Source organism: Mandrillus leucophaeus, unplaced genomic scaffold, assembly GCF_000951045.1.
Source record: "Mandrillus leucophaeus isolate KB7577 unplaced genomic scaffold, Mleu.le_1.0 Scaffold433, whole genome shotgun sequence".
Lineage (NCBI taxonomy): Eukaryota > Metazoa > Chordata > Mammalia > Primates > Cercopithecidae > Mandrillus > Mandrillus leucophaeus.
This window is the reverse complement of record NW_012104621.1, coordinates 611,299-625,342: the sequence shown is the minus strand read 5'-3', so window position 1 is coordinate 625,342 and position 14,044 is coordinate 611,299. Positions and strand designations below refer to the sequence as shown.

The 14,044-nt window shown below is 47.6% G+C and overlaps 1 protein-coding gene across 1 annotated transcript in view; it reads left to right on the top strand.

Annotated features, from left to right (window-relative positions):
• IGFBPL1 (insulin-like growth factor binding protein-like 1) overlaps positions 1–11,374 on the top strand; it is a 32,805-nt gene extending 21,431 nt beyond the window's left edge. Inside the window, exons 4-7 of the mRNA XM_011993774.1 lie at positions 5,330–5,439; positions 6,191–6,307; positions 8,014–8,172; positions 10,443–11,374. Coding sequence (XP_011849164.1) covers positions 5,330–5,439; positions 6,191–6,307; positions 8,014–8,163 — 377 coding nt within the window. The 3' untranslated portion in view covers positions 8,164–8,172; positions 10,443–11,374. The remainder of the gene's footprint in view (positions 1–5,329; positions 5,440–6,190; positions 6,308–8,013; positions 8,173–10,442) is intronic.
• Positions 11,375–14,044: the final 2,670 nt, after the last annotated feature.

The window sequence follows — 14,044 nt, the reverse complement described above, 5'->3', positions numbered from 1 at the left end:
CTCCTGAGACCCTGAATCTTAGAAAATACACCTTGGTTGAAATTCCAGCTCCACTTAGAAACCTAGGTCTGTGCTAATATGTGTTACCAGGTAACCAGGAGAGGCAGCAATTGCCACTTCGTGAGAGGGACAAAGAAGGGGGTTTGTGCTCAAAACCCTTTCATGCCGAGGGAGGAGATCTGAGGCGGAGACTGCAGGGAGCAGGATTAAGCTGTTTCTCGTTCCACATCATAACGTGACTATTAGCATAAATTATCAGGGCTGTTCAGTGCATTGATTATTAAAATCTTTGGTTGTGTGCTTTTTAATACAAGCAGATAGGGTCCTGGGGGATGACTTGATATTCTTTCTTTCCCTAGCACCATTAACTTTAAAGAAATCTCAGAGGCATTTGGGAAGATTTTTTTCATTCCAGCCATCAATGACCGATATAATTGACGAGGTAGGGGGACAAAGCACCACACGCTATAATAATAATATTGATCCCTTTCATTTGTACAGATCCACACAGTTAATAATGCAGTCACATCCATTTTCTCCCTTCACCCCAAGGATGGGAGGCTGTGGTCATTATCTTCATTTGCAGATAAAAAGGAAATGATTAACAACTTGCCCTAGCTCAAGTGGTTGGCAGCCAGATCCCTGGGCATTTGAGTCTCCCTCTGGTACTGTTTTTGCTCACCCCACAGTACTGTCTCCTGTGACCATGTGCATCTGGGTGACTGTCTTACCTGCTGGTTAGCCCTTGGATGGTTGGATTTGTGCAATTCTAGGGCTATTGCTGGCACAAGCAGAAGGAAACAAGTATCAACAAGGAAGAGCTCTAGGGGGATGAAGCTTCCACATTCACAGACTGGGCTAGCTAGAAGCCATCCTCCCTCCTGCAAGCCATATCATTCTTGTGAAAGGCAAGCAGAAAGGAAAGCCCTGGTTCCTCCAGCAGTGTGGTGGCTCTGGCAACAGTAAGAGTATGTGCTTGGCTCCCCAGAGTGAGGGCTGTAGTCATGGCTCCTGGTGCCTGTCACCTGAGACCAGAGGAGGGTCTCATGCAGGCAAAGAGCTTTAGAGGAGACTGCCTAGGGACAGCACACCCTGCTGAGTCCTCAAGTCCCTCTGCAGAGGTCTTTTACATTTTGTAAAGGGTCTTGCAATTGTTCCTCACAGCAGCCTTTGGGGAGTGGGCTGGGGAGGGAATAGATTCCTGTGCCCATTTTAAAGAAGAAGAAACTGAGGCTAAGACCTGGCAGAGAAAGGATTTGAACCTGGACTCTTCCACCCCTGCCTGCCACGCTGTCCTTCCTGCCTATGGTGGCAGCCATGACATTGAGCGCTCCAGTGCCATGCTGGAGTGAGCCCTTGGGGATAATAGGAACTAGAAATGTCCTGCTGGTGTCAAGGACACATTGCTCATGTTAGGGGTTATCTTCACAAGAGCTGTTCCCTGGGGGTGATGTTTGGGATGTTTCATTATTGTATAGAAAAGAGCTAATATGGCTGGCCTGTGACCATATCCTCAGAAAGGCTTGCTGGCAAGGTTGGCCCTGGGCTGGTATCTGGGGACTTAGATTACAGGGGGGTTCCACTCTTCTCAGAATTGATGAGAGTGGCTCACTGTGCCTGAACTGTACAAACAATGTGGTTTATGCGGAACCCCTGCTTTCCTTCTCAGAGTGTGGACTTCAGGTATTCAGTTAGGCAGAGAGTGCCCCTGTGGCCAGCTCCCAGTAAAAACCCTGGGAACCGAGTCCCTCTTGAGCTTCTGTGGTAGACAGCATTTCACATGCTTGTGACGCCATGGGGAGGGCTCTTGGAAGCTTGTGCCTGCTTCCCCCACCCTGACTTTTTCCCTTGACTGATTTTGCCAGATGGGAAAATCCTTTCACTGTAATAGATCACAGCCTGAGTACCACTGTATGCTGAGTCCTGTGAGTCCTCCTAGTCCTCCTAGGAAATCATTGAACTGGAGAGTTGTCTTGGGGATCCCCCAACACAATGCCTAAGCAACTCATCTCTTACTCTGGAACGGAGACCATACAGATAACAAATGTTCCACTTCAGAAACCAGTGTGGGAGTGAATGGAATCATGGTGCTGGGTTTGAGTCCCTGTTTCTCTGGGCACTTTACCTTTCTCAGTCTTGGTTTTCTCATCTGTAAAATGGGGATGGAAGCTGCTACCTCACAGAGCTGGTGTGAGGATTAAAGGGTAGTGTACATGGAAGGGTCCTCTAAGGAAAAGGGAGGATGGTGTTAGCACAGTGGTTCAGAAGAGCTTGAGATCTGGAGCCAGATCACTGGGCTCATAGCCTCCTCACTCTGCACCCTTTAATGCTGGGTAACCCAGGGCAGCGCCACCATCTGGCAGCTGGTGAGATTGCTGGAGAGATAAACAGGTTAATACCTGTAGGCAGGAAAGTGCTTAGTACACAGTGAGCAGTGTGCTAGCTGATAGTATAATTACTGTTATTACTGGTACTGTGATAATTATTTATTAAAAAGAGCTACTATGGATAAAAATATTTTAAATTTAAAATCAGATATGTTAAAATTAAAAACAGGGCTGGGAATACAGTGACTCATGCCTGTATTCCCAGAGCTTTGGAAGGCCAAGATGGGAGGATTGTTAGAGGCCAGGAGTTTAAGACCAGCCTGAGCAACATAGCAAGACCCATCTCTACAAAAAAAAAAATATTTGTTTCATTAGCTGGGCATGGTAGTGCATGCCTGTATTCCCAGCTACTCAAGAGGCTGAGGCAGGAGGATTGCTTGAGCCCTGGAGTTTGAGACTACAGTGAGCTATGATTGTGCCACTTCATTCCAGTCTGAGTGACAGAATGAGACCCTGCCTCAAAAAAAAAAAATTAGAACCGGATTATTATGGCACAAGCAACATGAAATTTTTTGAGGTCACAGAACAACTGTTCTGTATCTTGGCTATAGTGGTAATTACATGACTGTATCCATTTGTCAAAACCTAGAACTGCACACCAGAAAGAACGAATTGTGCTTTATGTAAATGTAAAAATAAATAAATAAAAATTTAAACGTCCCTTTAATGTGCTTTGACCTCCCTTTAAAAGCAGGGCCTCTTTTGTAAAAGAATTGGTATCTTTTGCCACAAAATCAGTTACAAAGTCAGTATTTCCAAGACAGTCTTTCTTAACTGTAGTTGTTGAAAGAGAGAGAGAGACTGAAATATGAGGAGAGAGAGGTGAATTGTGATTTACTGGTTTACTCCTTTAGGCCTGGAAGGGATTGATGAAATCACAATTAAAATGTATGACTTTACATGAACAAAAGTAAACCACGCTGACTAAGCGTCCCCTTGGTATCCAGGTCCTTCTGACTGTCACCACAGTGAGCCACTGGAGCACCGGTTTGGGCTCCCCTGGAGGCGGCATCCCAGCACTTGTGTGGTTGGGGAGGCGCTGGCGGGACAATGTGAATAAATTAGACTGTCTTTGTCATCGCAGATAGGGCTCCTGCCAGAGAGCTCAGTGTTGTGGCTCTCTGTGGCTGTCAGGCAATGTTAGACATCTAGGATCTTGGTTCCAGGGGCTTTGGCTACACTTAGGCACATGGATTGGGCACCAGCCTTCAGAGGGCCCTCAGATGGGCACAGCTGAAGAGTGGGCGGATCAGATAGAAGAGGAGGAAAGCAGCCTGGGATGGGGAGGGCAGTCTGCATTCAACTCCCTGGTGGGCTGCTGGGACAACCAGGGGCTATGGGGCTCCAGAGGGCCGCCCCAGGGTCAACAGGTGGGAGTCACAGGCTTTAGCTCTAGGTGAGGATGTACTTTCTTACCAGTAGAGCCCTCCAAAGACAGAATGGCCTGGCCTGATAGGTGGTGAGTTCTCCATCCCTGGAGGCATGCAAATGGAGGCTGGGTGAGCATGTCATACATGGTCAGACACAGAATCACAGAGAGTTAGGATGCTAACGAGCCCCTCTAGTTTGAGGCTATGGCTCTAAGGCGATTTTCCAGAGATTTTTTTTTGGCACTGGCTTGACAGGGTCTGCTTCCCAGTCTGTCTGGAGGGGCCAAACTAGTCTCCTTTCTGCACCCTGATCCTCCTGTGCATTTGGGTGTGATGCGACTCTGTCCGTCACCTCCTTTCTCCTGCCTTCTGTCTCCTCCCTTTGCCATCCTTTTGTATTACAGCCTTATGCAGGTGCAGGCTTGTGGAGAACAACAGGGCTGTCCTTGAGTCACCAGGCAAAGCCCTAGGAGTTCTAGACTCTGCAGTTTGATGACCTGGAAATGAACATGTTTGTTCCTTGATTTGTCATGTGTTTGTTCATCCAGTCATCTGTTTGCTCCTGGCCCTCACTTGCATATTATGTTAACTTACACTTTTCACCGTCATTCCATGGTTAGATCAGCTTGACTGCCCTAGGAAGCAGGGGTGTGATCCCCACCTTATTGATGAAAGCTGTGTGTGAGCACGCTCTGGCCAGGCCTCTACACTGCACCTTGCCCAACACACTGTGGTGCTGGATGCCGGGGTGGCTGAGTTGCTGTCCAGTGCAGGTGACAGCAAGTAGAAACACCTAGCCTTGATTATTCCAGCCCAGCGTGAGCAGAGCAGATGCCAGACACAGGGAGGAAGGCAGAGTGTGGAGTAGCAGCTTGAAACATCTAACATCGGGTCCTGTCCAGAGAGTCCACACCTCCCCTCTCCTCTCCATCATGTTCTGGCAGTCTAGAACCACATTTGTCTGATTCCCTGATTTGCCCAGGCTTGGGTCGGCTTCTGGGGATGGGGAGGCAGAGGGAGTGGGGGAGCCTGGGGGAGTCTTTACTCTGTGCATGCAAATGGGCATCTTGAATGGACCACAGGGGGTTGAGCTCCAGGGTGTGCGCAGCTGTTCTGCCTGGCATTCTTCTTCCTAACGCCCTCCACGCGGAAGGAGAAAGGCCCATCTGTTAGAAGACTCTGCCGTTGGTGGCGTGACACCAGCCCCTCTAGTCGGTTGCCGTGCTTCCTGGTTGAGCTATAGCAGATGGCAGCCGGAGCCTGGAACGGGCCTTGGGAGGGAGCACTGAGGCCCAAGCTCTGCCACAGATGGCGCTGGGGGACTTTGGGAAGTCGCCCTTCCCCGCCGGACCCCTGTTTCCCCACTGGTAAAACAAAGATGGATCAGGAGATCGGTAGGCAGCTCTCCAGGTCTGAGGAAATCTCTCTTTTAGGATTCCTGCCCAAGTGTGACATGCCGCTCCCCTCATGTCAGGACATCCCAGCAGGCTCTCAGTGGGCAGGGAAATTCAGAGGTGGATTGCCTGGAACCTGACAGGGTAAAGGTTGCATCCCCTTGTCTCCTCCTCTTAGCTCCTGTGGTCGTCGTTCCTCCCCGAAGTGTTCACAATGTCACTGGGGCGCAGGTGGGCCTGTCCTGTGAAGTGAGGGCTGTGCCTACCCCAGTCATCACGTGGAGAAAGGTATTTCTGTCCAAGAACTCACGCGTCTCGTGTGTGTGTGTGTGTGTGTGTGTGTGTGTATGTATGTGAAAGAGACAGGGAGAAACAGAAAGAAGTGAGTGGTAAAATGTTTTTCTTTTAAATGTGTTTGTATATATGCTTTTATAGGTGGGCCAGAGGATGAAGAAAGGATATCTTCTGTACCACTCCTCTGCCTCGAAACTTCTACCCCAAAGCTGTCCCCTTAGAAAGGGACATTGCAACCCTTCCTGTGCCATTTACACCCTTGGCCACTTAAGGACCCAGAAAGCTCTGCTTTTACCCAGTCTGCATCAGCTGCGGTGGCCATGTGTGTGTGTATCCTGCTTCACTTCAGGGCTGTGTTTCAGACAGACCTGGCTGATGGCAGAAGACTTAGTCCTATTCCAAAACCAAATCTTCTAAAGACTAGTTTTTGAGAGACCGGCAAGGATCACAGTGTGTGTTGTCCCCTTAATGTCAGCAGGCCTGAGACGGGCGTTGAAATTCTGAATCCTTCTGTGGGCTAGTGGTGATGTTTGTGTCTTTGCTGTCTGGCAGAGCATGCTGTCTATATGTACAAGTAGGTTTAAAACATGACTGATGTCATTTGCATAGGAATGATCAGTGCTAGGGTTTCAGTCTTTGAGTCAGTGGGAGGAGGAGGAAGGAGGAGGGTGAGGAAGCCTGTGGGATGGTTTTTATCCAGAAATGCTTTTTCTAAGGCCCCTCCTGGCGTTCCTGTCCCCTGTAGGTCATGCAGTCCCCTGAGGGCACCCAAGCGCTGGAGGAGCTGCCTGGGGACCATGTCAATATAGCTGTCCAGGTGCGAGGAGGCCCTTCCGACCATGAGGCCACGGCCTGGATTTTGGTGAGTGTTTAGGATTATTGGATATTATTGACTGACCATTAAAAACCATCCTTTATATTTCTACAATGCATTACATGTTCCAAAGCTGTTCTTACCCATTTCTCACTGGCCCCTCCAGTAACTGTGAGGCAGGCAGGGCAGGTTTCAGATCTGCTGGGAACACATGTGATCTGCTGCCAGGGGCAGAGTGATGGCCCCACAGTGATGTCCACGTCCTCATCCCTAGAACCGTACGACATTACATGGCAAGGTGGTGGGAGGGAGGTTGTTGTTGCTAAACCGCTGAGATAAGGAGATTTAAGATAAAGAGATTAGCCTGGATTATCCGGGTGGCCCAATTTAAAGGTGGGTCTTTAAGTGTGGAAGAGGGAAACAGAAGAGTCAGAGGCAGACTGAAGTGATTCGATGTGAGGAGGACTTGACCCACCATTTCTAGCTTTGATGATGTTGGAAAGGGCCACAGCCAAGGAGTGCCAGCATCCACTAGGAGCTGGAGAAGGCAAGAAAATGAGTCTCCTGAGAGCCTTCAGAAAGAACGCAGCCCTGCCGGCACCTTGATTTTAGCTCACTGATTTTAGCCCTTTGGGCTTCCGACCTCTAAAACTGTAGATAATAAATGTGTTTGTTTTAAGGCACTCAGCTTGTGGCGATTTGTTACAGCAGCCCAAGGAAACTAGTACACCTGCCTAAAGTCACCCGCTGGTAAAGGAGGAAGGTGGCACATTCAAGTCCTCCTCCAGAGCTCTTTCCTGCCACTCGCAGCACTTTTACTAAGATGAAGAATGCCACATGTTTGAAGGAGTGATGGAATGAGGAGATAGGGGTCCATGTTGGGTCAGTCACTGTACCTTTCTGAGCCTCCATTTCCACTATTGTAAAAAGAGGGCTTCAAACTGAATGACCTCTGAGGGCCTTTGTGGCCCTGACAGTCTGTGATTTACCTGTGAGTCTCCTGTAAAAAGAAGACCATAATGCTCACCCTTCCCCCACGACTGGCATGAGTTTAAAACGAGCTGATGTGCATACCCCAGTGTGTGGTCCGTAGCATGATTTGTAATTGATGGAAGCGGTTGGTTGTAACAAGAGAAAGCAAAAGAGAAGCGAGCTGGTTATGGACCTGGCTGTGAGTATCCTCGGGGTGCTCCCTAAGGACAACCTCCTCATTCCACCCACAGCTCTGGGAGGCTTGGTGACTCTTCTCCACCAAGCTGAGAGATTGGGAATGCAATTGGTTATGTGGTTTTTTCCAAATCAAGCACATTCCCCCATTTTCTTAGGAGAAAAGACAGGGACAAAGAGGTTATCTCTGGTGATATTTTGTAGAGGCTGCCCCTATAGGGAATACTTTGTGGATAATTCTTTGGTCAGTAGATTTTTGTTCTTTTTTTAACTTGAGGTATTTTCCAAATAATCTATACCTTGCACCTTTAATACAAAATGGTATACCATTTACAGGTAGCTCGCAGTACATGGCAGGCATGTGGAGGAATCATTCAGATGACAGCCACAGTAGGGAGCGTGCCTTTCAAGAAGGTCCCTGGGAAGGAAATTTACCTTCATGCTCCTTGGCAGCCAAGGCAAGGGGAGAAGTAGAGCAAGTTTTACCTTATTCTGAAAAGGAGGAGGTGTGCAGACTTATTAAGATCTAAGGAAGTCATTTTGCTGTACCTTATATAACTGTATAAACTTGCCTGTTGTATTTCTAGATCAACCCTCTACGAAAGGAGGATGAGGGTGTGTACCAGTGCCATGCAGCCAACATGGTGGGAGAGGCTGAGTCCCACAGCACGGTGACGGTTCTAGATCTGAGTAAATACAGGAGCTTCCGCTTCCCAGCTCCCGATGACCGCATGTGATGGAGAAATGTACATGTTCTAAGTCATTTTTAGTATTTTACACCCAAGTTATGAGATATTTGAAGTGGCTTATAAGACCTGTAATAAAAAGGAAGAAAAATACATAAATGGAGGAAACCAGGGAGAGAGCAAAAGAAGATTAGGAACATACTAAGATGAGCAGTAGAATCTCTGGTATATTCTGCACACAGCTCCCTCTGAGCTTCTTAGCATGCAAAGGCAAGAGCAGTGAATATGATGTGTGTCCATGAGATGAAAAGACCAGTTGTGTTTTGGGGCTGGAGGGAATATTTCCTCTGTATTCTTCTAGAACGAGCACTGAGAGAGGTAGCAGACAGTGTCATTGTGACCGCGTCCATGTGAAAATATTCCGCAAAGAAGATGCCTGAGCTTCCTTTGTGTGTTCCTGGAGCTCTTCCTTGTTCAGGACGCCTGAGCTTCCTTCCTGGGGCTCAGGCCTTGCATTCCTATCCTCAACACTATATGCTGCTTCGCAACACATCCCCTTGTAGGTGGGGGCAGAGAGAATCTCCGCATCCCCTCTGGCCAGGGCCTCCTAGTTGGTAGTCACACAGCTGACAGCTGGGGTTGCATCTGTTCCCTGCCTACAGGTGAACTGGGAATTCGGGAAAGGAATCACTTTATAAGCCAGCTTTTGCTCCATAAAAATCCCAAAATCTTGCTGGTTCACAGCCATAGACGTTGATCACTTGCTCATGTTCCATGTTATAGCTGTGAGCTGGCTGTGGCCCTGCCCCATGTGCCCCCTCATTCAGGACCCAGCTGGAGGAACAGCTCCAGTGTGGAACATGTCCGTTCTGTGGCCAAGCTGCACACACCATTGCATTTAAAGTTTCTGCTGGGATGTGATGTGTGCCCCGCCCACTTACAGACCAATCAATAGGTCTGGGATTCCCAGTGGGGACTGTGTGTGGGAGGATGTGCGCTTCACTCGCCAGAGGCAAAAGGGCAGGGATTGCATGATCCCTTTTTTTTTTTTCTTTTTAAGACGGAGTCTCACTCTGTCGCCCAGGCTGGAGTGCAGTGATGCGATCTCAGCTCACAGCAAACTCTGCCTCCTGGGTTCACACCATTCTCCTGCCTCAGCCTCCTGAGTAGCTGGGATTACAGGGGCCCACCACCACGCCCAGCTATTTTTTTTGTATTTTTAGTAGAGACGGGGTTTCACGGTGTTAGCTAGGATGGTCTCCATCTCCTGACCTCATGATCCGCCCACCTTGGCCTCCCAAAGTGCTGGGATTACAGTTGTGAGTCACTGTGCCTGGCCTGCATGATCCTCTTACAGGAATGGGGGAGCAGTGGTGAACAGGCACCATTACCAAGACTGATCAACAGGTGCTTAATAGAACAGGAAAAATTAGAAACAAGTCTGATAGCGTTTCTCAAAAGCAAGAGGATTTTGCCATGGTTTTAGTTATATTACTCTTTTAGCCACTACTGTTGCACGCCTTCTGTGTGCCAGGCCTTACTTCTGGTCTGTAGGGGATCACAGAAAAACAAAAAGTGGACATCATTATAATACAAGGAATGCGATGTTAAGGGAATGGGAGGAGATGTTAAAGCACAAAAAGCAGCTTAGAACTGGGGAAAATGAAGGAAGAATCATCAAGGAGGTGGCATTAGGGTTGAAGGATGGGTGTACATGAGTAGTTAAGAGGCCCTAGAAATGGGGAGAAAAATATGAAAATGTAAAACTGTGAAATAGGAATTCAACAAAGAGTTAGGAGATTGGGTCTTAAAATTGTATTCCTGATGATATGTGACTTGTTTTATATAGATATGTTTCCAGTTTTAAATATATATCTCTATAATTTTCAAATACACATATATTTTGAGGCAGAAATGATTCTGGGGTGTGAATACATGAAAAGGATACCATGAAAAATTGTGGAAATTTAAGACCATCACTGCTGCCTGGGTCTTGGGTTCCTTCTGTGACACACAGTATTGCCAGCTCTGGCTTGCGTACCTCCAGGGATACAGAGCTCACTACCACTGATAGCCATCTGTGGATTTTCCAATGGTTGAAAAGGTCTTCTTCTTATTAAGCTGGAGTCTGCCACTCTGAAATGTCCAGCTTTTGGTCTTGAAAGTATTTCTCGGGGCTCCACAGGGCCCTTCACTCCCCATTGGCACCATTTCCTGCTGGGGAGAGATTTGAAGTGAAGGATCATTTCCCCCACCTTCCACGTAACACGTAGTTGATTGTAACAGAGCAGGTTTACTTTCGCTAATTCTTTTTCTCCTTTTCTTCCTAGGGTCTTAGAAACATTGATCATAGGATGATGGAAAAGTCAAATAATGGATCTTTGTGCTTCGTGAAGAGTTGGAAAACCTGTGTTTGTAGATGACCCCTTTTGTATGTTTTTAAAAATTAGATGCAAACTAGATTTGTATGCAGGTGTAGTTTTTAGCAGGGCAAACAGTGAGAAACGGATTTGCATGTGGCTTTTTTTATACTTTTGAAATGAATTGTTCCATGAGAAGTCTTTTTTTAATTACTCTTTTCCAGGCAGATCACAGATTGGCACGTTTGCAATTTCTAAAGGGCTCATGTCAGCTGTGACTCTTTACCTCATTTGTCTATGACCTATTAGTGGTGCTCCGTGACTTAGTGTGCATTGTAGAAGGAGGGATGAGGGTCGCAGTTGTCCTCTGCCTGACTGTAACTTGCTGTGTGACCTGGACAGGTCCCTTCCCGCCTCTGGGCCCTGGTCCCTTCATCTGTGAGTATGGTGTTTTAACTGGATGTTATCAATGTCCCTTTTAGCCCTGCCATCCTAGAGTAAGATGGCCCTTTGGAAAAATTACAGGAGATGTGGTCTTAGTGTTCTTCTAAAATGGTATTCCCTCAGAAACAAATTCCATTGCTTTACCCCAGGGTGTGGACAGCTGGCCGTAGCTCTCCTATTCCTACCTTTTTCCCTTTTAAGGAAACTTAGTTTTAGGTGGGATGCTTTGCCAGACTCAGGAGCACCTTGGCTGGATCTTTGGAGAGCAGAGCATCCATTTGTTAGCCTAGCATTCTCTTTTTAAAAAATTTTTTTGAGACAGGGTCATGCTCTATCACCCAGGCTGGAGTGCAGTGGTGTGATCATGGCTCACTGCAACCTCCACCTTCTCGGCTCAAGTGATCCTCCCACCTCAGCCTCCCGAGTAGCTGGGACCACAGGCATGCCCCACCACACCCAGCTATTTTTTTTTTTTCTTGTAGAGACAGGGTCTCCCTATGTTGCCCAGGCTGGTCTCAAACTCCTGTGCTCAAGTGATCCTCCTGCCTTGGCCTCCCAAAGTGCTGGGATTATAGGCATCAGCCACTATGCCTGGCTTAGCCTAGCATTCTCTAAACAGGTGGTTAGAAGCAGTGGAGACCAGGCTTCTGATGGTCAAATTGTAAAAAAAAAAAAAAAAAAAAGGAGGGGTTAGCCATTATCTCCAGACTGTGGAATTAGGTTGTAGTCGAATATATTTTACCCATAAACATTTTGACCTCACCCAAGAATACAGCTCTCTTTTTTTTTCTTTTTTAATGAAAAGAGAAAGGAGAATATTTGCTATCTTGTCTTAAAAAAATAGATCCTTAGGTTATTACAATTTTTAAAATAAGAATTGAGATCCCTTACTATGTACAGTCCTTGAAGTTCATAAAGCTTGATCCCAACTCCGGGAGAGGGGGCAGGACAGGTGTTAATGTCGCTGCCTTTCGCAGATGAAGAAACCAGGCTCTGAGAGGAAAAGCTACTTGCCCAAGGTCTGAAGGCCTCTGAAAGAGGAGCAGAACTCAGGGCATCTGGCCCTCCTTGGTCACTTTTCTACTCCACGGTGCTGCTACTCAGGGTCATCTCAAAACTATGTAAAGGCAGATGTTGCCAATCCACAGGCTTCAGAGACTCTCATCAAGACTCTTCCCAACTTTTAAGGCACCCTTTCATACCGCTCACATCGTGTATTACATTTTGGAGTCCTCGTTCGAAGTGAACTTTCCGCCTGTAAGCCTGCCATTCCATATCTAAAATATTGGGATGGCATCACCTTCTGTACTATGCAGCAGAAGGAGACTGGCCTGGGATTCTGGAAACATGAGATCCATTTGCATATTAATCCCTGGCTTGCTGTGTGACCCTGAGCAAGTCTCCTTCACTTTCTGTGCCTCAGTGTCCTTATTTGAGTAAAAGGGGAATAAAACTAGATGAGTGGTTTTCAAACTTTAAAACATTGGAAGTTCTCTTTGAAAACAGAAGATGAGAATTGAAATGGATGGCACTGGAAGCTGCTCTTGTCCACGGGGGTCTGGAGCTGCCAGGAGACCTGCTTACATCCCCTCCTCACTCAGCACCTCCCACCCCTTCCTTCCACACGCACTGTGACTTACTTCCATGTGGGAGGGCCTGCAGCTAATTACATCGCCCTGTCACTCAGCACCTCCCACCCCTCCCTTCCCCACGCACTGACTTACTTCCACGTAGGAGGGCCTGAAGTTAATTCTTCTGTGTCTTGAGTGGTTGGGAGACGATTTGGTCGGACCCTTAGTGAAATGATGTGAGAAGGAACAGGGATGCTGTGGTTCTGAAGAAGGTAGTAGAACATCCCACACCTGCTAATAAGCACATTTTGCTAACTCAGTTGACTCCTCTCAAATTTGCCTAGTGAAAATTGAAGGGCTGGATGTGGACCCAGAGAGCAGGGTGGACAGAGCCCATGCTGGAAGTACTGAGCATCAAGACTGTATGGGGTTGGCTTTAGCATCATCATTCTGTGCAAAGACAGATAAATAATTAATGTCACACTGTCTGAAATTCTCACCAAAACCAAAAAGGCATATTAACATGATTGTTCCAACCTCATGGTTTTTCAAGTGTGAGAGCCCAGAGACCTCTTCAGAGGCTAAGAGAGCATCTGCTGCCGCAGCTGTTAGCATTTGCAGACATAATCACAATGCCCTCCCCTCCCCGCACCAAACCTGGGTTTTTCTACTGTTTTTGTAGATGTCATGATGTAACGACCTCTGCACCCTGAAAATAAATGTTTTTAAGGATGGTCTTTGTGGTGTCTTTGTTGTAGGAATGCTGTATAGGTGGGTGCAGGTCCCACTGGTATTCCTTTATCATCCCTCATGCGTCCTGTCTGCATGCCCACTTCCGCTACTTAGTCTAGACCCTCCTTATCTCTCACGCCTGGGCTATGATCACAGCCCCACCGTTCACCTTGCCCGCAATTTTTAACCAGCCCTAATCATCTTACCTACTGCCCTTGACTGTGTGTGTCCTGCTGTATAACATTATAGTACTTCATTCACTTGCTGAGATATGTGCTCTGCCCCCTCCCACACACATTAGGTAGCAATTTCCAGGTGCCAGACGGGTACAAGACACTGAAAATCATGGATGGAATCATCTGGATCCCTCCCATATGAAAGTAGGTAGAATCAGGTCCCGAACTCAGACTCCATTGGAGGCATGGGTGAGATGAGGTCACTATCCCTGGCAGCCTACTGTGTCTGCTTTGTGGTTAGAGCAGAGGGAGATCAAGGAAGACTTCCCAGAAGAGGAAGCAGGCATTTGAACTGGCGGGAGTGGGTGTGGGGGATTCCAGGCTAAGGAAACAGCAGGCAAAAAGGAGCCAGGGTAGAGAAATGCAGTGTAGTTTGTGAACAGGGAGGAATGGCCAGTTGCTGCTGCTCAGAGCTGTGGTAGTGGGCGGCGGTCATTTTGGGCCACACCTGTAAATGCTGACAGAGGAGGTTGAACTTGTTGCGGTAAGCAGCGGACAGCCTGAATCTCTGTCTTCTGTTGTGCACTGGGCTTGAGGAAGACAATTCCACAGCCCATGTTCAATCCCAAATGTATCTGCTTTCCCCCTT